This window comes from Malurus melanocephalus, unplaced genomic scaffold (assembly GCF_030028575.1).
Source record: "Malurus melanocephalus ecotype Western Australia unplaced genomic scaffold, MMel_1.1 scaffold_922, whole genome shotgun sequence".
Taxonomy (NCBI): domain Eukaryota; kingdom Metazoa; phylum Chordata; class Aves; order Passeriformes; family Maluridae; genus Malurus; species Malurus melanocephalus.
The window spans coordinates 82,371-109,005 of NW_026624154.1; the positions used below are offsets into that span (position 1 = coordinate 82,371).

Sequence of the window (26,635 nt, forward strand, 5' to 3'; positions counted from 1 at the left end):
TTCAGGGAGGAACTGGTCCTCTTGGTATAAGCTCGTGTTTTGACAATACTTCTTCCTTGCACTGTATATCAGCAAAACCACTCCAGAGTCAGATTAACTACCTAACCCGTCCTCTTTCTCTAAGTCTCCTTCATCCCATCATGTAATGTTTTMATTTATATTGTGTCCTACCACATCTGCCCTCCATCCCTCTGGGTCTTTAAATGAAGTTTCCCGGGAGAATTTTATGCCTATGGGTTTTTTTGTGTTTTTTCCCAAGAGATGAAAAAAAGTAGGGTGAGTCCAGACATTCTCTGCAGATGTCAAAGAACAAATTCCAATCTTTCTTTGGGCATGCTAAATTTAGCTGACCCTCACATGAAGGGTGCAAGGTCAGGTGTGTCCTCCCAGGAGTGTCTGATTGCAGAGCAGGCTGAGACCCAGATGCATTCCCCTCAGCCACGTGCATTTTCAACCTTTCCCATTCCTGCCTGGGAAATACACTGCACGACATTTACTCACAGAAAAAACTTAGCATGTGTACGGTGTTTTAAAAGTTTTGAAAACACCCATTTTGAGCAGGGAAGGCAAACCAGAGGAACCAATGGCTCTGCAACTRAGCTGCAATGGCCACTGACAATGGAGCTGCAATTTCTAGGATCTTGTAGCAGGTTCGTTTAAGGTGGAAGGGAGTGTTTTTAATTACCACTCTAAAAAAATGTTCCTTTAAAATGCAGAGGGTCCCTTTTTGTACTTGAATAACTGGGCAAAATTTAAAAGCCATTRTTCAGTTAAAATAGCATTTGGTTATAAATGCAAAGGAATATTTTCTCCTAAGGTAGGTTAAGCAATCATCTGGTTGTCATGKTTTTACATCTCTTAATTTTCACTTCTTTTAAAATTCTTATTATAGAGTCTTCCCACCACAACACTGTATACCTTACCAAAACCTTAATTTCCCTTTGCACAGACAAATATCACAGGTAACATGGGGCTCCTGCACTTCTCCCCCTTCCTTCTCACAGCCATCACCTMTGTCCCTGTGTGTTCCTACCATGTCCTGCTGATGGGATACGCTCAGCCTGTGCCACCGTCATCTCCATGCACAGCTACAGGAGATGGCACTGCAGAAAACCTTCCTAAACATTTGCCCTTTCACTCAGAGTGCATCTCAGAAGAAGACATCTGAGATTTCCCCATGGAAAGGAGTTACCCACTCCACAAATGAACACAGGTATCCAGGAAAGTCATACATGCACCCTAAAAGGGGCGGATTTTATGTAGAATTGATTATAAAGAGCCATATGTAGACAGATGGTAAGCACCAACAGAGCAGCTAAAAAAATACATATCTACAATAAATGTAACCAACTTAATTCCTTGATGCATATATGAGGGATTATTTCTGTTTACAGGGAACTTCACACAGTAGTTTTAAAAAGTCTGTATATTTTCTATAGTTTCATTGAAGAGTCCAGCACCACTTGCTTTCCTACAAGTTTCCAATGCTTGCTTTGAGTGTCATCATGTAGCTCCTTCCACCAGTTAATGATAAATATTTTACTGTTTCCTAGGTTTATTTTGATCATTACTTAGAGTTTACTTCAGTTAACCTCCAACAGACGAATTCTTAGCCCTATCTTCTGCTTTAGCCTTGTGCCTAGAACCCAGATGGATTATCTTTATACCATTTCATAGCAGACAAAATATAACATTTCCCCTAYTTTAAGCCAAAGCTGGACTACCCCTCACATCAGTGTTCCATTATGCATATCAACACTAATTCCTATGCTCCTAATCACTGCTCCTCGTAAAGATAAGATTGGATATCTACTGGAGAAGGGGAAAGGCTGCAGAATTGCCAGTTTGTCTCTGAAGACTTAGACTCTGCATCCAGTTCTCCAGACTTTGGGGTTTATTGCTCTGTTTCAACTGCTTCTTTTGTTGCCAAATTCAGGAAATACTCAGAAGTTTCTTTGCAAGGCACCACTATTTTTACTGTTTTTTCCAACTGTATACTCAATCAAAGAACATTATCATCACRCCATTATTCCTCTCTATAATCTAAATTAAGCAACAGAAAATGGCTCTAAATATACCAGGCTTAGTATCTGTGAGTGTATTTTTTACCTTAACTTTAGCCACTGGAATTTGGGCTTCTTGGAAAAGCAGAAAGGATCAGCAGAACACAAATTCAACAGAGATGGCCATGGTTGGAGGCAGGAATATAAATGTTTTCATTGGATTGTTTACTGCAACAGGTAAGTCTTCTTAAAAGACTTTTAAAAACTCTTCTTAAAACATATGTATTGCATAGATCTGGGTGACTATTCTTTCAAAGGAAGTGAACTCCTTTAATGTCAGGTTAGATTTTACCTAAGTGTGACTTTAAAGGAGTATGGTTTCATGAATCATTTTGGGATGGATTCTTACAAACCTCTTCAGACTGAGCAGAACATAATGTTTATGTAGATTCTTTTAAACTRAAGAAATTAATTTAAAAGTTTAGTTAAGAGTTGAGAGTTTAATTTAAGAGTGAAAAAAGAATGCAACAATTTTCATTAAGGAGGACTGAGGTCTTAATTGTCCACAAGTTTCTATTACCCAACACAAACAGAAGAATTTTACTGATGGAAAAGTCCAGTCCTGTGTGGAATTAATTGTCACTCATGGTGAGTGTTGGTCTCTCTCTTAACGAGCGTCCCTCAACTTTCCTTTTCTCTCCTTGAACCTGGCACAATCTGAAATTTGCTTCCCTGACCTGTTTTTTGTAAAGGCATCCCCCAGTGGCATTTGCCTGGCTCAGACACTTAAGCCATTGTTTGTYGCAGGTTTGTTATCKTACYGCAATGTCTGCTTGTTTTCCCTRTRTTTTCCTRTTTCTGCATTTGTTTTCCCTAAYGTSTATTTTCTTAGACCCTGTAAGTGATGCTTTTGAAAAAGGGCAATTCTACACAAGCAATTCTGGTTCCTCTAGCAAAAGTCTTCCTCTGAGGAAAAAAAAATGTAATTTAAAATAACAATATTCAAATTGCCTCTAAATGTTTAAAGATTGGGCTTTTCCATACACGCACACAAATATCCATTCTTGAAGCTGGAAAAATATTCAGAGTGAGATTCTAATACTGTTACCTGTAGTCAGCAGCACATCTCTGTATTGGAKGAAACTCTGCAAAGAAAATAGAGGTGTGATTAAATCTTTGTGTGAGAAAAATGTTTACAAACTCTCAGAGTGCTCTACAGAATTAGTTGAGAATACATGCCTCAATTCTGACCTTTTCACTTTCCATGTTTACAGCCACCTGGGTTGGAGGAGCATATATCAATGGCACAGCTGAAATCATCTACATGCCTTCAAAAGGACTACTGTGGGTCCAGGCACCTGTGGGATTTGCCTTGTCCCTTGTTATTGGTAAATAATTCATGTAATTAAGACATGTAAGATTTAAAAATATATCATATGAGTATAGTAAGATATGTAACAGAACATAGTGTACACTTTAAATGCAGTTTTGTTTTTTCAGTCTCCCATGTATCCAGAATAAGTATTTATAATGCTGTCCTCTGAACAGAAACATAACAAGTTAGGGTAATTTGGAGCTAGTGTAGAGTTTTGCCTGCTTGTAGCAATTTATAGGACAAAAATCTTATCTAAGAATTTAGAAGAGTGTMGGTATGTGCATATTTCTCTTTTCACATGGTCTCTAATTCACAGACTATTGAGAGTATTGGTATCTAATTTTTAATTTGGAATTTCTGTGTGATGAAACAACAGTATCTTGATTTTTCCACTAAAATGCATTTTCCTGAGTGCTCTCATCTCAGGATGAATGTGTCACACATCCAACTTATCCCACTTAATAGCTGGTCATTTTTGTCGATACTGAGTTAAGTGTGCAGTGTTCTATACCTGAGCTGCCTTTTCTAACCCTGAGAATTACTGGGCTCGTGCTGAGGTTCAGCTCTCTTGCCAAGACCAAAGTTGCTTCCAGGCCACATTGTGTTATACCATAACTCTTCAGGGGCACAGTATGATGAAAGCAAGGAGACCTGTGCAGACCTTACACACAAATTTCTAAAAGAACAATAACCTTTATTCTCAAGTCAAAGAAAAGARTCCAACTGACGTGAATATGAATCAGGCTTGGAAATATATTGCCAGTATTGCTTATGTGAGTAATTCTTACTAATGAAACTGAGGAGTGCAGGTCTGATCCTGCAATCTTTGCTCAGGTCAGTAGTGCCCAGACAAGCAGTCCTGCTGGCTTYAGGGTCAGACACAATAGGTATTCTTTGGTTTTAATGAGACGGCCACACATCTGAAGTCTAATATTCAGATGAAGATGGGTGGGACTCTGCTCAATGTGCAAACAATACAATTCTGGGAAGAGACAATGAGGCCACCAAAATGAAAAATGTAATCAGAAAAGGACCATGTATCAACAGGTTGCATCACATGACCAAGGACACAACTTTGCCTCCCTTTTATCCAAATGTGAGTCTTCAACGCCTCACTCTGCCTACTGACATCTTCCACAGGATGCATTTCAGAAAACTTTGTCTCAGATTGGCAGGTCATTGGGGACGGAGAGCAGATTATATGTGTATGTCCACTGAACTAAGTTCCTGTTACAGTCACACAGGTATTTTATGCCATTTTGGGTGCCATAAGATGTCCTCCCTGGCCTCCAGTAGGCACTCCAGAAAGATGTAGGTGTGCCARAAGTGGATGATCATATATGTCAGTTGTGAGAAGACATCGTTTATAACCTGGGACTTCTCAAATGATAAAATCCCACAATTAGCAAGTGAATTTCAGTGTCTGGTTGGCTGCATCATTCTCTGGTGTCCATTATGTATGAATTCCACTCTCACTGGGTGGGTCTGATACCCAAATACCATACTATTCTCACCTTTTTTTCCCCTAGAATATAAAACATGCAAAATTCTACCAAAATGACCTTAATTTCTGATAGGTGGTATCTTCTTTGTAAATCCAATGAGATCCAAGAATTATGTGACAGTGACGGACCCCCTTCAAGAAACTTATGGGAACATGATGGGAGCTTTACTCTTCATCCCACCACTGCTAGGAGAGGTGTTCTGGTTTGCAGCTATCCTGGCATCCCTGGGTAATTATTTGCTTTCCTGTTATATTTGTTAAAGATCACRAGGCATGACTGTCAAAGTGTAATACACATTTGGGAATTGTTCTGGACTAAGCTGTGGAAAGTTATGCTTCATGTCTCCTTTTGTGAGAGGAACAAGCATTTCTCATTTTTGGAAATAATGTTTCTAGGTTTAAAACAAATGACAGTGCTATATCTTCATTATATTATAACAGAGAAGTCTGGCAATGTGAGTTTGTACCTTCCTCTTGCCTGTGGGACAGCAGATATAAAAAGGCAAAATGCTTTGGCAATGCCATGCAGCAAAGTGTGGCAGTAAGAGCAGGAAGGAAACGTGGGCTCTCTCAAGATTCCACTCTGCACCCTCTCTGCAGACTGCATTTTTCATACAGTATRTTGTACTGGCACCCCAGGAATAACATGTCCTTATTTATTCTCTATTTTGCACATATGAAATATGTCTTAAATACTTGACTGTTGTCCTTGTCTGCAGGAGCAACAATGAGGGTTATCCTGGATGTTGGAGGCTCTTGGGCTATCATCATCTCAGCATGCACTGTCATACTTTACACTCTACTGGGAGGCCTCTACTCTGTTGCCTACACTGATGTCATCCAGATGGTTTTCATCACCCTCAGCCTGGCAAGTCCTGTACATTTCTTTATTACCAGTTTTCTAGCAAAATGGGAAAACCCTGCTCTGCTTTTCAGCATGTCTCAGACCCAAGAATAACTTCCTTGACCTATAGGTCCTCTTGAGGAGAACAGGTTTCCTGAAAAATCTTACAATCTTTATAAGTCTTTGTGCCTTATGCATTTCAAACAGTGCTCACACRAGCCATTGGCCTTGCTGGGTGAACACAGAAAGGTCTGCCCAAAAGTGAAGTTTGCAGAAYTTGTCCAGAAACATCTTGAATGGAGAGTCTGTCTACAGAAAGGACCAATTGACCKGAATTACAGACTCATGTTCTTGATGATTCCATGAACCAAAACGTGTAGATTTAGTGTAAGGAAGGGAGAGAAAGGAAAATTCTAAGTCTGGGTTTAATCATATGTAACTCTCCATTCTACATCTACCTTAATTTAAATATCTGTTCTCCAAGAACATGGACACTGGGAAAATGGTTAACTATTTCCATTTCTACCCTAGTGGATCTGTATCCCCTTYGCCCTGGTGAACTCTGCAACAGAAAGTATTTATTATACAGCAACCCATCAATCTTACCAAGACCCCTGGATTGGGAAGATAGAAAAACAGTATCTTGGAAGGTGGCTGGATGACTTCTTCTACTTGGTAYGGAGTATTTCTGGACAAATGGTTGGGAGTAGGCATTGTAAAGGGACTTCAGTCTGGAAAGTTTGTGGGTTCTTTCAGCCAGCAGCCCTGCATCACAAGGCCAGCTGACAGARCTGGATGATGTGTAAAACCTTCTCTCAGCCCCCTGCAGCACRCTAAACAGACTGAGGAGATCCAGACTCAGCTGTGGGATGAAAAGAAGTAGTAGGGACATTGCATCCTTTACCCACACAGAGGAACACACCTCTTGAGTAAGACCATCCAGGCAGCCAGTTCCTCTCCTGGCACATAAATGAGTAGTTTCCTACCTTTTGAGACACTGGTCTTCGGGCCTTAATAGTGTGCTTTTAACATAAATATATAAAATTTCCTCTATTTGAAAAAAAAAAATAACATTACTGCAGGTCATCAGCAAGCACAGTGTCATTGGCTCCACAGCACAACACAACTTTTGGGTTACCAGTACAGCCAAGACTACAGGAGGTTGTTCTGTTCTTACTAAACTGATARTGATACACAGAAGCTTATTTGGTGAGGACAGGATCTTCAGATTTTATCTGATTAATTTTGTGTGCTAAGAAAGTGAAAATTATGCTTTTATTTTTCATTTTAAATGCAAAAGAGCTATTTTGGGTAGATTTATTTACAAAAGTCACACTCCTGAAAAGCTTTCATTTCCCTTCTTCTGTGCCTCATTCACCATTCCAAGCAACCATTTTTCAGTTTTCTCCATCTGCCAAACCATTAACCTGTTTTCATTAAAACTTCACATCCATCACAATGAAAACAAAGGAAAAGGGAATTAATTCTCAACTATCAGAAATATCAACCTCCAGAGTTACAGCTGGGCACCATTTATGCATTTGAAATGATAATTCGATAACACAAAAGATTATTATGGATGATGCCCTACAGCAGCCAGCAGCCTGGAGGGTACCACTGGTAACTTAAGAATGTTTCAGGTGCTTGGGAGCATCCCGTGGCAGACTTACTTCCAAAGGGTGCTCTCTGCTGCCTCGACAGGACAGGCAAGGCTCATCTCCTACCTCTCTGGACTCGGGTGCTTTGCAATGGCCATCCCCTCGGTGCTCATCGGCGCAGTCGCAGCATCAACAGGTAAATCAAATCGTTTCTCTCTGAGTAATCAATGTGGTTTCAGCAAAAGTCATTAAAATGGGATCCAAAGGAGTCCTGATATAGATCTCAAATTACTCAGTCCTGTGCCCCTTGACACCGAGATAGGTGATCTGTACCAGAGGTACAGTGCACATCTACTTAAAGGCATTTACATAGACCTATTAAAAGCTATTTTCTTGTGATGAAATGAATTTTCCTGGACCTTGTGTTGAGGAAAGATGAAGGCAGACTCTGTAAAACCCTGTACAATCCTATTYTAGAAGAAATTTTATGGTGCCTTCTGTTAATGCCTTAGACATGTAAGACCCAGCAACGTTATGACAGATTGTTAATAAGGTTCTCACTTGAAGGAATCAAAAAGTTCAGCCCTGTAAACGCCACTTCTGTAAAMTGATCACAGCCTCCACGCAGGGGATCAGTCCTGTGTTGTCTGGGAGCAAGGGTTAAAGTAGATCATTGAACATTTAAGCAAACCAGTTGAAGTCATGAGTTCATCCATCATGAGGGATATCAGAGCAAAACTCCCTTCTTCTCATGAGCAGTGTCTAGAGGTTGACCTTTAGCTTTAGTCCCAGTTGTGGAAACACACAGTGCACAGCTATTTCTACAGATGCTGCTGAGGAAAAGGGAAATCTTTGATCTAGTGGGAGCTGCAGCATGCTAAAGGGAATCACAAAAGTTCACAAAAGAACCCAAAAAATCAATCYAAGTCCTAGAACACTGAGTGGATGTCAGTTCTTAGCCCTTCTGTGACTCGCCCCTGTGAAAATGCAACTTCAACCACAGCAGAAATGTCCGCAAAGAATTTGTTGTGAATTTTCCTTGTTTTGTTTTAAAGACTGGAATCAGACAAGCTATGGYCTTCCAAGTCCATTTGAGAGAGGGGAATCAGGGATGATACTACCRCTTGTTTTACACCATCTCTGCCCAGCATACATCTCCATAGCTGGTTTGGGAGCCATCGCTGCTGCTGCAATGTCTTCTGCAGATTCAGCTCTCCTCTCCGCTGGCTCCATGTTCGCTCACAATATCTACAGGAAAATCCTGAGGAAAAAGGTACCTGGTTGCAGCATTCAGCAGTTTTGGTGTGAGGAAAGACAGTCTTGTTTCAAGGCCATTTCTAAACCAGTCTGTGATTGAAGGTATGTGTCCTTCAGCTGCAGAACTGATTTCTKGAGATAGAGCTCCAAATATAAGCCAGGGTGTTCATAATCTTGGTACGGGAACCAATACCCATACTGGCGAGCCTTGCYCATTCTAACATAACTGTTATAAAATTTGGACTAAGATATTAATGGAAACAGCATAAAACCATGACCATTAAAATCAGAGGGCACCTCCAGGGGTGCCTGCCTTGCCTGGCTGCTGGTGGCACATAGTGCCTGAAAGCATCAAGGGCTTGGCAAGAACCAGTGCAGGCCAGGGCAGTGCTGGCCATCCTGCCAGAAAATGCTGGGTCTGTAATGCTGCAATCTCTGCTTTACAGGCTTCAGAGACAGAGGTGCTGTGGGCCATGAGGACCTCCATGTTGGTGTTTGGGGCTGGGGCTGCTGCTCTGGCTTTTTACTCCAGCTCTGTGTACGACCTCTGGTTCCTCAGCGGGGAGCTGGTGTACGCCCTCCTCTTCCCCCAGCTCTGCTGTGCTCTCTTTGCTCCCAGCACAAACACCTATGGATCAGCGGCTGGCTTCTTGGTTGGGCTCCTGCTGAGGCTCCTGGCAGGGGAGCCTACCCTCAGCATCCCCCCCATCATCTGCTACCCACCCTGCTCCCTGGAGAGYGGCACCTACAGCCAGCTCTTCCCCTTTAAAACATTCACTATGCTTCTCACCTTGGGCACAATCCTTGCTGTTTCACACCTGGCCAAGRCTTTGTTTCAGAGAAACCTCCTCCCTCACAGCTGGGATGTTTGCAGTACCACGGGGGGAACTGGCATCCTCATCCCCTTGCAGCAGGCAGAGAAACAGGAGCATTTGCCAGCCACTGCACTAGAAGAGAAGAACGATTAAATGTGGGGCTTCCTTTGAAAAGCCACAGTGCATTCAGCAGTTTGAGTATGGCACAAACAGCATTGCTCTATCCTTTGCTTTCTCCACTAATGATTTGTTTAAAGTCCTCACAGAGAAATAAAGAAGCATTCTGTTCATCCAAGGAGAATGTATGAGTTTGAAGTCAGCAGTGATCAAAGTCACATGGTGATGGAGCACAATCTTGTGGCAGTGAGCACAGGACACCTCAGGCCCCAGCAGYGCTTCGAGGTGCCCCTGGTATTTCACCAGAAAGCAAAACCATACATCCTGCTTCAACACTTAGGGTGTTCCCAAGTCACATACTTTCCTCACCACAAATGAGACAAATTAATGTTTGTTAGATTGGNAAAAAAAAAAAAAAAAAAAAAAAAAAAGGTGAGTAGACCTGTTTCCATTACACAGTGAGGGTTTTAGCATAATCATAATCATCCCCGGGAGCACATTGAACCTCTGAAAACACAAATTACTGAAAGCAGTGCAACCGCCACGGCAGTCCATCAGTAAATATCAGTTCTGCACCATTCCTTGTAAGCTTTGCAAACCTTTTCTTTGTACTGCAAAATCTTTGCCCATCTSTCCCCACTGCAGTATCAATCAGTGGATCTCACAGCCTGAGAATGTGTAAGACATCCTTTCTTATACGAMCTGTTAGGGCAGAAGCAGATGAGGAAGATGAAGTAGCAGCCCTTCATTGTTYAATAAGAAAGTTTTACGTAGCCACTATTTACAAAAACTCAGSCAGACATAAAAACAGAGGTGCCAGAGATACGATTGAATTAATTTTGTCTAAAATACCTGTAAATCATTTGTGTCAAGGTTTTACCCCAGTACAGTGATAGGATGTTATGTTAGACACACAAACTGTTGTTTGAGAAGTCAGAGGACTGTGATGACAGAAAGGTGATTGAAACTGATCCTAAACTTTCCTGCAGGGACACAAAATCCTTGAAGACAAGATCCCAAAAGATTCATTCCACAGATGAGTACAGAAAAGCTCCCAGTACCTTGTTTGCATAAATTTTTAATGGCTTGGAAGACAAGGAACCCAGCTAAATAGTGAGTTTGGACTCTAGCCTGAAGTCTGATGGACTGATAATGTGCCCCAGTGAGATGGATCATTAAGATGTGAGCTGAATTAAAGATTCAGGAGGATTCTGTAGTAATGGCTCACAGATTGCTGTCATTTTAAACTTCCCTCAGCAGCTGTGCAGTGTTTTACCAGGGTCAGTTGCAATCCRCCCACAGCAGCCAGCAGGAACCACACTCACCTTCCAAAGTGGTTGTGGGAGCTGCTGTSAGTGGAAACACCTGGCACTGATGGAAGGAAGATGTTTACCGGCATAATCAAAATACCCATAGCAGAGGAACCCTCACAGCCAGGTGAGCTGCTGAGGTGAAAACAAGATGCTGCTTTGTGATTTACTTTCAGGATGTGCACGCACAAGGTGAGAAACTCTGCTGGTGCCACCATGCACAGCTGCAGCAAGCTCAGCAAGGAGCCATGGGACATTCAGAACAGTACCACGGAAAGTGTCGCAGCTTGGGAGGAGGACAGTCAGCCCTGCGCTCTAGATATGGCTCTGATGACTGCTGCCAGTGGGGATCATTCACCTCTTTTTAAATATCCATCTTCAGCAAGGTGGAGAATCTGCTCCTCATCAGAAAAATAYCACATAACCTTATGTTTAGCACTAGTGTTAGTGAGCACTTGGGCACATCAACCTTCCTGTGCACATCAGTTCCTGTTGATACACTTGGTTAAACCAAGACCAGAGATTCTCTCCTGTGCCTCTAGAGACTGCCATGAAATATTAATTATAATGTGTCTAGAAAAGGGGAGAAAACTGATTTAAAAATCAAAAGCATTGCATTGATTGTGGCCCTAGGTGGTCACCCACTGGATTCTTTGACACGGCWGGTATGTGAGTGGGAGTGTGTGAGGTTGTGTTTAGCCAAGGGAGGCACCAAAGCTGTCATTACCAAGAGAACAGGGCTCTCGTAAATCACAGCTGCTCTATGCTGATTCAAGCATACTCCCCTGAGAGATTCAGGGGTGACCTAGTTTGGGGACCTGTCCATCCCRCTGTGTGGAGCACACCAAAGCTAACATGCTTCAGTAGAACCAGTGCACAAATCTGCTGCATGGTCCAGATGAGACAGAAACCCTGATGTCCTTGTGCCAAGGTCATCATCCTGCTTCCTGCCCATAGAATCACAGAATGTTAAGGGCTTGGAAGGGACCTTAAAGATCACCTAGTTTCAATCCTCCTGCCATGGGCAGGAACACCACTCACTTGGTCAGTTTGATCAGGGCCCCATTCAACCTGGCCTTGAACGCTTCCAGGCACTTGAACACTTCCACCCACAACTTCTCTGGGCAACTTGTTCCTGTGCCTCACCAACCTTTGAGTAAAGAATTTATTATCTGATCTAAAAATACTCTCTTTCATTCAAAAAATATTGCCCCTTGCTCTATCACTTGTCTGCTCATATAAAATGTCCCCTTTCCTTCTYTTCATAAGCCCCCTTAAGGGCACCAGAAGGCCRCAATGAGGTCTCCCTGGAGTTTTCTCCAGGCTGAACAACTCCAAATCTCTCAGACTGTCTCCAAAGGAGAGGTGGTCCATTCCTCTGATCATCTTTGTGGCCTCCTCTGGACCGACTCAGCATATCTTTCCTGTGTTGGGGCCCCAGAGCTGGATGCAGCATCGCAGGTGCTCATCAGAGCAGAGCAGAGGGRCAGAAGTTTCTCCCTCACCCTGCTGGCCACASTGCTTAGGATGCAGCACAGGATCCATCCCACACAGCAGCTCTGACAGGCAAATGCCTGTATCTGGAGATGCCTTTTCGATATGCTGTTGTGCTCAAGTTCTCCTGCTTTCACCCTGCAGAGACCCAAAGTTGGACRTTCAAGCCTTTCTGTGCTAATGGGCTTGGCGTGGCAGGCAATAGATCCACAGCTTCCTGAGAGAGCAGCAAAGGACACTGCCAAAAGTGTCACCATCACCACTATGTCACCACCCAGCATCACCATAGAAACTCACAGACTTCAAACAGGAGAGTCTCCATGCTGTCAGGGATATCTGGCATGCTCAGCCATACCTGGCCCTTCCAAAACTTCCCTAAATTTCATACCACTGAAAAGGCTCTGCTTTGTGTGAAGAGAGGAAAATGGWGAAGATACAATTACTGTAACTCTGCTGAATGTTTACGGTTTTCCATCCTTATATGACTCTCCTCAGAACATCCCCAGCAAGCTTAAAAAGAAAACATTCATCAAGGTCGAACAAAGTTTTGAAAGCAATTAGCTGCAAGTAAAATAAATATAAAAGTAATYCTGTCCTATTTTTAATGCTGAAATGCCTCGTTGTTCCAGTCCAGCAGAGCTAAGGTCCTTGAGGTTTGCTAGCATGGGGGATAATGACCCARCTCCCACAAAGACATTCTGTTCATGGGTTACAGTATTCCCTTATTTTTCTTTCCCTCCTTTATAAAAAAAAAATCATTTGTGCACTGGAGGGCCCCAGTTTATCTCTCCAATGTGGATTTACCTCCTTTGACCCTYAGAAGTGTCCACGCCAATAACTCCATAGGGTTTCAGTTTCCATTAACTTTTCTCAGCTTAGACARCTGCTACTTAAAGCAGCAAACACCAGCATCCAGGCAGCACTCTATTGCTGCCTGAGCCAGCAGGATCCATTGAGATACCCTGAGGCTCCCACTGTCTTTTCTTTGACATTTTTATAGTTCATCTGCAGAACATCTGAAATGGTATTAGAGAGAGAAATTCARTTAAGAAAGAAGAACAATACAAAAYCAATGCCATGTACATTWGGTAGATTAACAACYGGCTAACTGACAGGTTTGAAAAGCAATTGCATGCAGGAAACTATCATCCAGAATGAGAACCTCTAGTGAGGTTGATTCTTGGCATTATGCTAAGGAACTGCCCTTACAGTGACTGGGTGGGCAGTGAGGAGCAGTCCACATTGTGTGCTCTGCTGGTCCAATGAGCTGCAGGTCAGKGTGGGCTCATGGAAAACCCAATGTAGGTGTCTACTGACAGATCAAGTGCATCACAGTCCAAAACTAACTGTTGGATGTGTTGTCCTCAATGCTACGCTAAGCAATGTCAAGATTTAGGTGAGATCAATTTTACCCAGAGCATGCTCCTGCTGYTTTGTCTCTTATTTCTCCCACAAGCAGGGTTTATGACAACATCCAGTATCTGTTAAAACTAGACAAATTAAGACTACAAATGAAGCTAAGCATTTTAAATGTAAAGTCCATTAAATAGAGCAAGTTGGCAGGGACTGAGGCGGTTCATCATCACTGAAAATGCTGTRGTGAAACTGGAAGCTATTCTGAAAGTTATCCTCTGTTTTAAAAGGAATCCATTCAGTGCAGCCCTAGGATMTCTGACGTCCAACCCAGAGTTCAGACTGACAAATCCCCGTGACGCTGTTTGTCCCTTACTTCYCCCACCCCTGCTGGAGATGAGCAACCAGGTACCACTGAGGTAACCACTGCCACTTCTACCTTAATGCTGACATTGCTCAGAGCCCTGCCTGCCACCCTTGAACTTCAACAATGAGAAGTCAAGACCAAAGTGTGGCTTGGAYTTCTGAACCAAAAGTGGATCCTCTCTGTATACTGGACCTCAAGYTGTCTGTTCAAAGATGAGGGAAGGCCTTCTTCTCTCAGTGATGGTGCTGCATGACCTCCTCCAGCAGCCACCTACTCATCTTGCACTGAATAATCAATGAAGTTTCCATCTCTGGTGGGCTGGCAGCAGCTCCTAAGTCCTCCACACACATAGGCTGGGGTGGGGCATGAGGCCAAGGTATAGCTGGTGCTGTGATATCTGTGGTGCTCCAGGGGAAATCACCCACGGAGCCTGTGCAAGGGTCTGAACTGTGACTGCCCTGAGTTACCCATACTTGTTTCCACGGGAGACACCATAATTACACCACCATTGCTCAATCACAGCCATTATCTGAAAGGCCACATGCCTGACATGCTTCAGCAGTCGTTCTGCAGGGCTGGATGGGCTCGATTCAATCTGCTTCAGTGCTCTGTATTCCCAGCTGCCTTGCAGGTGCTGTGTCCAGATATGGGAACTGGCACAAAGGAGGCTGTCTGCAGCGAGGAGCATCAATTAATGCTCTCTCCCTCTAGAGAGACCCTGTGGCAGCCCCTGCTTGGTGCTTCAGCAACCCAGAGAGAGCCTCATCAGTGATAGGAAAAAGAGTTCTAGTTTTGACAGCTTAGACCACATGAGGGCACAGCTGTGCTGACAGGACAGGTCAAAGTAAATGCCCTGCCCCAAATTTGGGCCAAATGAATTGGAGAGGTTCAGGTGATCCACATAAAAAGTGCAGTTGAGAATAAAGTGTGARTATTTAAATCACCCGTTTCAACTAGACCAGCTTAATCATTCTCAATTATTACTTTGTTTAATTATTATGTCAAATTTTACTTACATTGGCACCCAATCTGTACATATCAGTACTCCTGCAACTTTGTACAGTGACCAAATCAGAGATGGTAAACAGGCTTGAGTACCTGGGGCATCCCAAGACTTGAGATGAAAAAAGCTTGTGTTATTTTAGTAATGGAGAGCTAACAGACCAGAACTGCCCACAGTCTTTCYTCTTACAGCTATTGATTGATTTGAGGTGAGGACAGAGCTTTTTGTACTGTGCCTCTGCTGGAAAAAAAAAATGACACAAAGAAACGACTGACATACAAAGTGCAGATTTAGCCAGGTTCACTTCAAATGCTGAATTTATTTTTTCTTCTTATACAAATGGAAGGAATGTTTTTACACAACAAATGTTCTTCTCACTTCCAGAAGACTGCAATAAGCTAAGCCTRGATGACCAACCTCATGTAAAAGAGGAGGGGCCAGCAGGATGCCATTTTTCAACTACTCCTGTGCCAGGTACACATTTCTGTTACTGGTTTGGAAGCCTGCAGCTCTCTCCTGCTCTCTGCCAGCTGTTTCCAGCTCACTGCACCATCAACCAAAATCATCCCAAGGCAATGGTGAGCAGGATCTGCAGCCCTCTGACCAGGTGGATGCAATGCCCTGCAGTCCCTGTCAACATTTCTTTGCTGAGTTTTCTCCTATTATTTCTTGCAGGATGAAATTACCTCTAAAGAGTTATCTCAGGTGTGTAATCTCTTTGAATATTTAACTCTGGTSGTTTTTTATCTTTTCTTCTGCAAAAGACAAGGTCAAATCCAAAAAAGGTATCAAAGCAAAAAAGTGAGGAAAAAAAGCAAACCTTCTGCATAAAGCACTTCCATGTACTCATGCAGCAYATTAGAGAGCAAAAGGAGCTCTCTGGCTCCTATCTGGCTGTTGTTGCAATTGTTAATGTGGTTTTATTCCATTATTAATGGCACCAGAAAGAGAAGTCAGGCCCTCCAGACAAACTTGAGAGACTGTTGTCTCACATCTTGCAATGAAAAGAAAGGGAAAAAACCCCACCTAAAATAATGGAAATAAGCAAAGGGAAGGGGAAGGAAAACATAAAATACTGAGCAYATAGCAAAATCTGCTGATGCCTATAGAAGGATAGGGATGGCAAACCAAATCTTTTTCAGATCTTGTAAGTCATTCCCAGAGGCTGGTTTTAAGGCCACTTTGTAGTTAAACAAAGCAAACCTAATTTTCTGACAGTGTGTGTTATATTGCTTGATATGTTTATGATTCCTAGAACTGCTGTTTGACAAGCAGAGAAAAATAAAACCAGAAGAGCAGCATTAATGGATGAAAAACCTACAACCTAGAGTGGCATATCATTAGCCTCATCTGAATGTGGCTAGACAGGATTTTGATAAAAAAMTTCATTAGGAAAATACAGCATGAATAAGCCAAGGTAAGTAAAATTGGGAATAACACTCTGATCTGGCTTTTCTGAAAAGTTACCCTGAGTTAGCTACCAAATCCTTGCAGAAGGCAGGATTCCAGACAGGGTGCATATCTTCACTCACACCCGGCAGAAACAGCTCCCCTGCTGAAGCTYTGCACTGATGCCCAAGCACCAAAGCTCACAATCCACACATCAGCTTGTCCACAGCATTTTGTTCAAACTCCAGCCCAACAGCAGGAGATAYCTGCTGAAGCTTATGCCCCACTGCCTTTGGGTTGCTGGGAGGCAGGCAGGTGCCAGGGGGACTCAGAGGGGTCAAGCATCAAGGTTTAATTCAGTTAGATTGGTTTCTAATCAATGACACAACTATCATCCCTACAAAAGGAAATTACCTCAGGTTATGCCAGAGGCTATTACTGAAAACTGCTTCTCTGCAAGGCTTGTCAAGCACTTGAACAGGCTGCCCAGGGAGTAGAGTCACCATCCTGGAAGAATTTAAAAGATGTGTAGATGTGGTGCTTATGAACACGGTTTAGTGGTGGACTTGGCATGCTGGGTTAATGGTTGGCTTGATGATCTCTTCCAACCAAAATGATTCTATGATTCCTTAAAGCCCAGAGATTCTGTAGTYGCTTGTGGATAGGGCTGTACCCCATGGCCCTCAACACCTGCCCCTACAGTACAGCTCCCTGTGGCCACACTCCTCCAGGCCTTGTCAGTGGGCCCCCACCCTATCCAGCACTCACTCATCACTGCTGTTTCACATCTTCTGCTTAAGAGAAACCTCCTTCCTTGCAGAAGAGATGTTTGCAGCACAGAGGSAGGAAGCATTGCTTCCAGTGGGCTCTCAGGGAGAGAGGAACCAGCCAGCTTTCAAACAAATATGGTTTATAGTAGCTCGATTAAATGCTTTCTTCATGCTGGGCATTTTGTGACATGTATTGAGGTGCAGGTTATATTTAAAAAACCCCAACCCCTAGATATTTTATAGTTTTCYTCTTAAAAAAAAGAATTCAAAAGTTCTTTGCTGTTAATTACTGATGCTGAACACAAACACAGGACTCCTTTTGGTCACAGGACTGAACGTTTGACCTATGGCAGCCAAAACTGCCAAAATTTGAGAGGAGCTCCAAGCCTGGGTTTCCATTTCTTTACTAACATCTGTCTTTCCAAGTGAGTGCATTTACTCAATGCAACCAGTATGCTACATTTAAAATATGCAAGATTCAATTCATTTTATATGARGATATAGCTCATATGTTGTGCTGCCAAAATAGGTCACTGGGCCAAGAGCTCAAAAATAGCTTAAATAAAGGATGAAAGAAATAAAAAAGGAAAATGACATCATGTCATGTCACCATGAGAACTTTTTTAATGCTTTGAGGAATAAAAATACCATGAAACAACAGGATCAGGAAGCAACTTTGTCAGTGGGAATCTCCCAAGGGAAGGACTGCACACTTTTTCTTGTAATTACATTTTCAGCAGGGACACCCAGGCACAGTGTTGGCCGGATGTAGCAGAGGGGATTTGGCAAAGCACAGGAGCAGCTCAAACAGACGAGATGKAAGGGAAGCACTTCATGTCCTGCCTCTGCAGATCGAGTGCAAACACACTTTCAGGCAACCCCAGCACCATGACAGGCTGCAAAACCCACGTGGATAAAACGTTTGGGCAGTACATCCTCACTGACCTCTCCCTGCCCCTTCACCTGAGTGCCAAGAGATGCACCCCAACCCCTGTGGGACTCACCTGTGCTCCTCACACACAGCCAGYACATAAGGAAACCCGCACCATTCCATACAGTGCAGTGTGGGAGTGGCTGCTCAGTGCAGGCTCTCTAGCAGATCCTAGCTGTCCCTGTCACCTGGGTGATTGCCCTTTCCTCCCACCCACCCTGAGGAGTTTGTGCTGAGCAGCACGCTGAAGTGTCTCTCTTTAATCCACACACTGCTAAAGAAAACTTAAGGAGAGAGAAACACAAGAAAGAGAATGGAAACTCTGCAAAAGGGCTGATCGGGCATGTAACTCTTTTTCCTGCTCAGAGGGGCAGCTCTCTTGGGGTTTATATGGCGTCTGGTAGCYATCTCCAGCGATGTCTCTGAGCAAGGATGAACTTTCAGGATTGGGATACTCATGTTCTCTAATATTTCCCACTATCTCACACTGTCCCGTGCTTTCTGAAAGAATGAGAAGCATTTCTGGGGACCTCCTCTGGATGACGATAGAAGGGAAAGAGGAGCACCTGGTGCATGTGCTGGCTACATTGGGATGGTGACACAGAGATGCTGCTGTCCAGCTCCCCCTTCTCTTCCCGCACATACACACACCCCCATCCAGTCTCACCTGCAGCATCACCGGACTTCTCGGAGCAAAAAAGTCTTAATAACCGGAAGGGAAATTTCCCTTGCGGATTCCAAATCCCTCCTAAACCCAGTCTCCTCGGTCGAGTGTTCGGACGCCGGGCTCGGCTCCCGGCTCCAGGCTCCGGCCGGGCAGGGCTGCACGGCCCCGCGGCCGCCCATCGCGCTCATTTCCCGGCTGGGCGATGGCCGGCGGCCGGGCAGCGCCTTCCCTTCCTCAGCCAATTGCATCTCCAGCCCGGATCGGAGGATCGCGGGGTGTGAGGCGGGGGAGCGCCCGGGGGCCGGTGCGGGGGGAGCCGGGAGCAGCCCCGGCRGGAGCTGCAGGAGGAGGAGGAGGAGGGAGGGAAGCGAGGGAGAGGCCTGGGGCTGGCAGCCCCCGGGGTCGGGCCTCGCCGGCCGGCCCAGCCACTTAAATGCRAGCCCTGGGGCATCGGCTTCCCGCTGATGAGACCGCTGCGGGGCTGTCGAGGCCGGGGAGTTGTCGTGGGGACCGTCACCCTCTGCCTGGCCGCCGGCTGGGCTCTGCAGAGTAAGTGTCCGACTCCGTCCGTCTCCCTGCTCSCTCCYCCGGCCCTTTCCTCCCGCTCCTCGCCGCGRTGCCCCGGTTCAGCCCCAGCGCCCGGCACCTGAGGGGCGGTGCGGAGCGCCCGCCGACCCCCGCCCGCGGCCAGCGCTCTGCCCAGCCCGTCCGCAGCCGGGACGCCCGGGAGCGGTGGGGAGGGGAGARGGACGGGACGTACCGAGAATCAGGCAGGCATCGCTGCTCTCTAAAATCTGGGCACGGTCTGCGGAGGCTCGTCCCCGCTCCTGCTGCGCGGAGGGAGCRGGGGAGCCGAGCGGGACCAGCGCGGGGAGCGCCCCACGCCCGCTCCCGGCGGGGACGGCCCCAGCAGCCGCCGCTCCCCCGCTGCTTCTCCAGCGACCGAGGGCCAAGGCGTGGAGAGGGAGACGAGCTCGGGTCAGCGCGGCGGTGAAGTGGGAAGGTGGGTTCCAAGCCAGCACCCCACGGGGCATGAGCGGGGACAGGGCAACACGCAGAGAGCCGTTCGCTCCTCTCCCAGAGGGGGCTGAAGGGGCTGCTGCCAACCCCACCCTCACCTGGGGACTGGGGTGTCAGTGCCACCAGTGAGTTTGGTTTGGTCACTGCTCTCCACCATCAAAACTGACATACAAGCAGGACACCAAAGGGTGGAAAACCAGTCCCCAGGGTTTCAGTGACCCGTTTTAAGGCTGTTCCCCCAGTTTAGACCTCCAGTGTGAAGGCCCCTCGTTGCCAGCCTTTTTTTTTCCCCACTCATTGCCCAGCACACTGCAGGTCCAGCTGCGTTGCCATGGCTCGGTCTGGTACACAGAGCCGCACTTCCCATTCTGACTTTTGGCCAGGCAAATACTTTGGAGTAGGACAGCGTGCCAGGACAGCAAACTCAGTGTGCTCTGGGCAGCCCCGGTACCCTCTTCTCCTGGGTGTGAAGGGRTTGGTTTTGCAAGCAGCAGAGCGCCGTGGCCTTGCGTGGGGTGCCGCAGTTGGGTGTGCTATTTGCTCTCCAACCTGGGGCAGCTCTTTGGATCAGACCGGTTCAGGTGATCCAGGCACACTGCCTACTGAAAATATTTTTGAACGGTCAGATATTGCACTGCCTTTTTTAGCTTTGCATGCCAGATAGGGACAAAACAATGTTTGCAAATCATTCAATGGAAATGTTTTGATTTTTTTTTTCACATTTACTTTGTAACCACATATCCAAAACAAAGCCTCTATAAAAACATAAAAGGTTCACTGAGGGGAGACACTCARCTCCTGTCCAGTCAGAAACAGTGGGAAAGGCCTTTAAATAAACACATGGAGCAGAAAACAATTGGAACAATTTGCAGGGATTACCAGAGGTTCTCGGTTGTTCTGTTACAGTAGCTGGCACAAACCCTGTTCTCACAGCTCTGGTTAGTCTCCCCTGCACACAGGCTGAACAGTAGACCACAGCTCAGTGGATGATGCACTGAGCTGCCTGGAAAGCATCATGGTCCTGCAGGGGTACTGGGCAGCATCACAATGCTCATGAAGGGGGAAGCCCAGGAGTTTTATCTGGGAAAAAGCCTAGATCTTATTCGGTCCCATAGGTGAGGGCTTAGGAATTGAACTGGCTTCTTGAGCTCTCCTACCTTACCCTGACCAGCAGAGTTAGTCAATCCTGCTACAGATTCCAAATACAACTAAATCAGGTTGTCATTCRCCCATCTCTTCCATTTGTGGTGGCTATGGAGTTTTGGCCATGGAGGCTTCTTATTYTAAKWTTTTTTTTWAATTAATTTCTTTGCCTTGGAGACCTTTTATCCTTTGCCTTTCTTAATCATTCTTATCCCTCAAGACTCTGCAGAACCTCCAGGATCATCCCCGGGTTTCTTTGCACTTGTGTGGTGTAGCTGAGGGTCTCATTCTTACTCCCCCACAGGCATTTGCACCTCAGCATTACTGTTTTCGTTCTGCTCATGCAGTCAGGCTGTTTCCACAGTAAAGGACTAGAGCAGGTGAGCTGCTCCAAGCCAAAACGGGAAGAGGCATTCAGCCTTACTTACTCTGTGCTTTATCTGCCTTATGTCATAGGTAGATAGCAGGATTTCAGTCTTTAGCCAAGGGTCTTAAACAAGCCACTAATAAAAACAAAAAATGTATGCCAGTTTAAGACTCATGTTTGTGAGCTGGTGTTCGTGTTCATCCAACTCTTCATGCAGAAACACCCACATGCAAGCAGAAATTACTGCAGGTTACACATTAAACTAAGCCGTCAGCTCAGTTTTACAGTGTCATGAACAGCTCTGTAATCACATCAAGAGGAAGTTGGTGAGAATTAAATATTCTTTTATATGCATTTTTGTCCAGATATCATCAGGAACATGAAGTCCCTGGCTTCTCATGAAACTGCAAACCTTTGGTTACATGTGATTTATCTGCACTGGCTTATAACTGGCTGCCTTTAGGAAACTGCTGTCTCCAGTGTTGTTTACATATCCTGAAAACAGAACAAAGTTCTTGCCAAGACTTTAGATACTTATCCCTATTACACTTCTTGCTTTGGGGGGACAGTAGTTAATTAGTATGATAGGTTTCCTTGGACATGGAGATTAAAGTTTCCATTAAAATGCAGGACTTTTAAAGAAAGACAGTTACTGATGAACACAAGAATATTGCTCAGTTTTCAGAAAACGTTACATTTACTCAAAAAGACCCTTGCAAAACCCCTTTCTGTTTGGGTATTAAAACATCTAAACAATGTTTCAATCACATGCAATTATGGATCCTCTATGGTGGAAGCATTTTTGCTCTCACCTATTAAAAATGTGTATTTAGTCTTCAAGTATGTACATTACTTTTACAGAGAGCAGAAAGAAAAAGATACTGCCAAGCATAATCTATCCACTCTTAAAACAGGCCACTGAGATAGGGARGATGAATCAACAAGACCCAGAGGTCCCAACCTGCCCTGAACAAYTGGTGCAGCATCACCTCCAGACTCATCACCTTCCTTTGTCTTTCAGCTCCTGGAGGAGTATCCTTGGTTGTCCCACAACCCAACATCAATGCGACAGTGGCACAGAACATCCTCCTCTCTGTTGAATACTCTTGCCGAGGCGTGGCCACCGTTGAGTGGAAGCATGTGTCAAGCTGGGGCACCACTAGCATTGTTGAGTGGAGAAGTGGGAATTACGCCAACATATCCACAGTCTACAAGGACAGAGTGACTACGTTTGAAAATGGCTCTATACAGCTTCGGAATGTGGGCATGAGAGAYGCCGGCTACTATTTTGTCACTGTAACAGAGGAGCATGGAACCAATGCCTACGGCACCATCATAGTCAATGTTTACGGTACAGACTAGATGGGACCTCTTGTTTAAACATCAATCTGCTTGTAGTCAATTTAATAATACTATTTTTTTCCTTGTTCCCTACAGAGATTATCTATGAAGATTTGCATTTTGTAGCAGTTYTCTTTGCATTTCTTGCTGCAGTATCTGCCATTCTAATCTGCTTCATGTGGYTGTGTAATAAATCTCTGCATCTATTTCAGAAGAAGACAACACACAAACTAACAGGTATCTCTCTAAAAACGCAGTCAAGGTGTAGGATTTTCAAGCCTGAAATTTGATCCTAGAATTTGTACCCTAAAGGTGTTAAACAGGGCCACCAAGAAACAAGACTGAAGGGCTCATATCAGTTATCCTCTTCTAACTCTTTACATGCTGAGGCAACTGAATAACAGGTGTCTAGTTATAGAACAATCCACAGGACAGTTATGTGATACGTTTCATATCAGAAATAATAAAACACCTCCCAACACTGCTGATTGCAAAACTTGGGSAGAAAAGGCCAGAGCTGCAATAACACCCCCATCAGAGGGCAGGAGACAAAGTCAAGAACATCAGCAACTCTATCAGAGTTCACTCCAGCAGGGTGTATCCTAGGGGAATAATACTCCAATGATCATTGGGAGTGCTCCCACCTCAGTTCATAGAGGATTGCATTTCCTACTCCTCTCAAACCCCCTCTTCATCTGTCCTCACTTTTGATCCAGTTGCAGACTCCARCAAACACCAGGTAATATCAAAACCRGACACTRAAGACAGCAGTCACCAAAAGGTGGTCAAGGGAACATGAGGGCTGCACTAAAGGGACATATTAAAGCAGAAATGTCCAAGCCACAGGCAGGGATATTTGGGCTAGGCAGAAAGACAAGGTGCATGCTACAGACCTGAGATCAAGCKCTGAGGCACGTCTTTGAAATGGGAGGTTTCTATTACCACTTYATTTTACCACTTCAAAATATTTCAGGTGTTTACTTCCCTCCTTTGTAAGTGCAGATCTGCTAGTGGTTTCTTGCCCTGTAGGAGGTAAAAGTTTTGTATTTCTTATGTAAGTGTTACATTACAACAAGCAGCCTAGCTATCAGTATTTTACTAGACCAATGTAGACATTCAAGCATCCTAAACCTCATGGCCTTTGTGTCACCTCTGCAAAACCTTATACAAGAAGAAATTAATTTGGCTTGAGCTGCCTCTTCCTTTCTGCTGCTCACCTACAGCTCTTAAGGGCTGCTGCTCTTTCCATGGTGCACACACCACTCACAAGCTTTTTTGTAGCTACTGAAAACTTGCCTATCATGCCAGAATATACTGGTTTTTTTTAGATAAAGTTTCTTCCTCCAGTTAAAGCCAACCTTCCCACAGAGTTGAATTGAATACAGTTCTGTGGCAGAGTACAGAAAAACCACAGTTCTAGAAATTTGCCATGTGATCTCCCAGGACAAGGTATGAAGCCAACACCTAAATTCTGCCCCGGTTCTGCCTCAGAAGAGCCCTCCTTTCAGAAGTCATGAAGGGAGGTATARGAATGGGCCCCGTGAACTTAGTTTTCATAGTACCTTTAGCCTTGTACTGGAAGAAACTGCTGTCACTAAAGATTGTGAGGACTCTTTATGCAGTTCAATATTTTGAAAAAAAGTATTTAAAACCTAATTGTAGATGAGCAAGCCTGAGCTATTATTAAAAAGTTTAAAATATCTCAACTATTAACACAGAACAGTTAATTTTGGAATGTCTGCCTTCCAATCCATTTGCCAATCAATAACAATATCCTTTTATTTACAGCAAGTACAACAGAAGAGATTGAACTGGAAACCATTGAATGTTAGCCAAGGACTGTATCATAMCAAAAATAACAATTCTACCTCAGGAGAAAGTATCGGCCAGGCCAAGAAAGCAAGAACAAACCTAGAAGGTAAAATGTTTGTGACGACTGCAGAAACATCCTGACTTGCAAAGTAATTAAATCAGCAGTGTTTGATGGCACTGTTTTGACCTGTAAAGTTYTTGGTTGTGCCAGTCAAGGTCAAAGTAAAAAGAAGTATGCCTTCATGCTGAGCATGAACACATTTTTGTGGCTAGCTAATAAAATCTACAGCCTCTACCACTCTTAAAAACWACCAACCAAGCCTCTAAGATCAACCCATAAAGGAAATTATCATGATCTTGAAGGACACCKGTATTTTGGATACAGCAAGTTTCCTATTACAGAATGGTCATTAGCATCCATCAACATAAGAAATTAAATATCTAATTACAGTATTACATAAAAAAATTAATTGCAAGCATTGAATCCTGCTTATTGCACCTATGCTGAACTTTGGGATACAAAGCACTTTCTGAAGCTCTGAAGACAAACTGCAATTTTCCATGAGACWAAACTGACTTTGAAAGAAGGCTGAGCTGGTCAAAGTTCTCCCACTTGTGTTTCCAGTTGTTTACACTGCCCCAGGATGGATGTTAACACACATTTTATGACATTACTAGAGCAGGTGGTTATACAAGGAGCAGAGAGGGCACTAAAGAAGACACTATGTAAAGATTAGAGGGGTCAGATAAAATACTGACACACAACACGGGTGGGGTGGCAGAGTACTAAACAGTTTTGTTCTGAAAGATGTTRAGTCCTTTGCAAACTCAGCCCAGTGATGAACAATCTACCTGAGAAGAAAAAACATTACCTTGAAATACACWATTTACAAATACARTTCTAAAATTGCTCTWGTTGAGAAGCCACCTTTGCTTTCCATATGTTGTAAGAAAACATGAAGTGATCCAACTRATGTTTTCTTGAATCTCATTGCATGTATTGCAATCCTTCACCTGCATATCTGCTGGGTGGAAAAACATTTGTGTTTGTCAGTGAGAAAGCAGTAAATTAACCAAGTTCCAAATTATCGTTTTGCTTTTGTAATGAGAATTTTGAAGTGTTAAATAAACTTTGAACCTGGAAGACACCATGGACTAGTCTGTACTTGTAGATTGCCACATGGCTGATTGAGTCAAACTGCTGTTACTAYGCTGCTCACACTTCATCTTACTTGTTTGCAAAAACCTTTTACAGGACATRCTTTCCCTCTGGTCAGGGACTGGGATACTCAAGTGCAGAGGTACTATGGGCTCCATTTGGAAAAATGTTCCGAGAATTTCTCAAGTGCAYAATGATGCAGGTAGGTGCCGAACAAGCTTTTTTCCAAAGCACCCTGTTCACAACACCTTTAAGCCATCCCATATTAAGGTACCTATTTGTAATACAACGAGCCTTTCTCCCACTCATCACTTGAGATACCAGATTCAGCTGTTTGCTCCTTCCTGCATCTAGAACAGGTAAAAAAAGGTGAGAAATGAAATAAAAGAAGTCTCAAATAGAGTAAAGACAAGTGACAATAAGTGAAGACTATTCCAATTCTTTGCTTTAAATGTACATTACCAATCTTGTGTATCTTTGAGTGAACAAAACTTTGACAACAGGGAAACCATAAGTKCATCTATTTCAATCACCAAGCTCGAATTACTTGGTGAAGTAMACTTATAGCATATAGAAAACTGTTTTTTTTTGTGCCCTAAATCTTATACCTTGAATGTGAAGCTAGTGATTAGGCTGAGCKGAACGTGTGGCACGTGCTCTGCCAGACTTACTTTGGAAGTACAAAAAGCGCAGCGCACACACAAAGCCACTATTACCTGCTAACACTGAACTCTGCAATTGCCAGAGCAAGTCAGGAAACCTGTCCAGACATGCATGACCACTCAAGTGCAATGCTGTGATTGCAGAGGTCACTCACATTTAAACTACARTATTTGACAGCTGGGACAAAAGTAGGAAATGAACACTTAAAATTCATGTACTACAACAAAAGAAGTTTACAATTAGCAGAGTTGTTCTGTCTTTTTCAGCTTGGCTAAAATCACTGCAACTTCAGGCACCCATCCTTGGCTACCAAACCTGGTGCCAACCTTCCTT

The 26,635-nt window shown here is 44.1% G+C and overlaps 2 protein-coding genes and 2 long non-coding RNA genes across 8 annotated transcripts in view; 2 read left to right on the plus strand and 2 right to left on the minus strand.

Moving 5' to 3' along the window:
- LOC130585589 (uncharacterized) overlaps positions 1–3,280 on the minus strand; it is a 31,161-nt gene extending 27,881 nt beyond the window's left edge. For all 3 annotated transcript variants that reach the window (XR_008966609.1, XR_008966608.1, XR_008966607.1), the window contains exon 1: positions 3,112–3,280. This is a non-coding gene — a long non-coding RNA (uncharacterized LOC130585589). The remainder of the gene's footprint in view (positions 1–3,111) is intronic.
- LOC130585587 (high affinity choline transporter 1-like) lies at positions 1,658–9,686 on the plus strand. The gene is made up of 8 exons (XM_057386155.1): positions 1,658–2,240; positions 3,278–3,391; positions 4,956–5,111; positions 5,602–5,750; positions 6,258–6,401; positions 7,367–7,520; positions 8,380–8,597; positions 9,028–9,686. Exons 1-8 carry the CDS (start codon positions 2,063–2,065, stop codon positions 9,547–9,549), a joined length of 1,635 nt encoding a protein of 544 aa, XP_057242138.1. The 5' UTR covers positions 1,658–2,062; the 3' UTR covers positions 9,550–9,686.
- On the minus strand, positions 8,524–19,870 carry LOC130585588 (uncharacterized). 2 transcript variants are annotated; one of them, XR_008966605.1, is made up of 3 exons: positions 19,558–19,870; positions 9,372–9,528; positions 8,524–8,585 (listed from the first exon to the last, which is right to left on the minus strand). It is a non-coding gene; the product is annotated as an uncharacterized LOC130585588 (long non-coding RNA). The 2 variants fall into 2 exon arrangements; XR_008966606.1 differs by lacking the exon at positions 19,558–19,870 and adding an exon at positions 18,798–19,153.
- On the plus strand, positions 19,181–25,983 carry VSTM5 (V-set and transmembrane domain containing 5). 2 transcript variants are annotated; one of them, XR_008966604.1, is made up of 5 exons: positions 19,181–19,346; positions 22,349–22,678; positions 22,765–22,905; positions 24,457–24,586; positions 25,736–25,983. XR_008966604.1 is itself a non-coding variant. In XM_057386153.1 (4 exons), the coding sequence occupies exons 1-4, from the start codon at positions 19,262–19,264 to the stop codon at positions 24,498–24,500; spliced, it is 600 nt and encodes a 199-aa protein (XP_057242136.1). In that variant the 5' UTR covers positions 19,181–19,261; the 3' UTR covers positions 24,501–25,621. The 2 variants fall into 2 exon arrangements, 1 of the variants encoding a protein (XP_057242136.1); XM_057386153.1 differs by lacking the exon at positions 25,736–25,983 and having other exon boundaries at positions 24,457–25,621.
- The last annotated feature ends 652 nt before the right edge of the window (positions 25,984–26,635 follow it).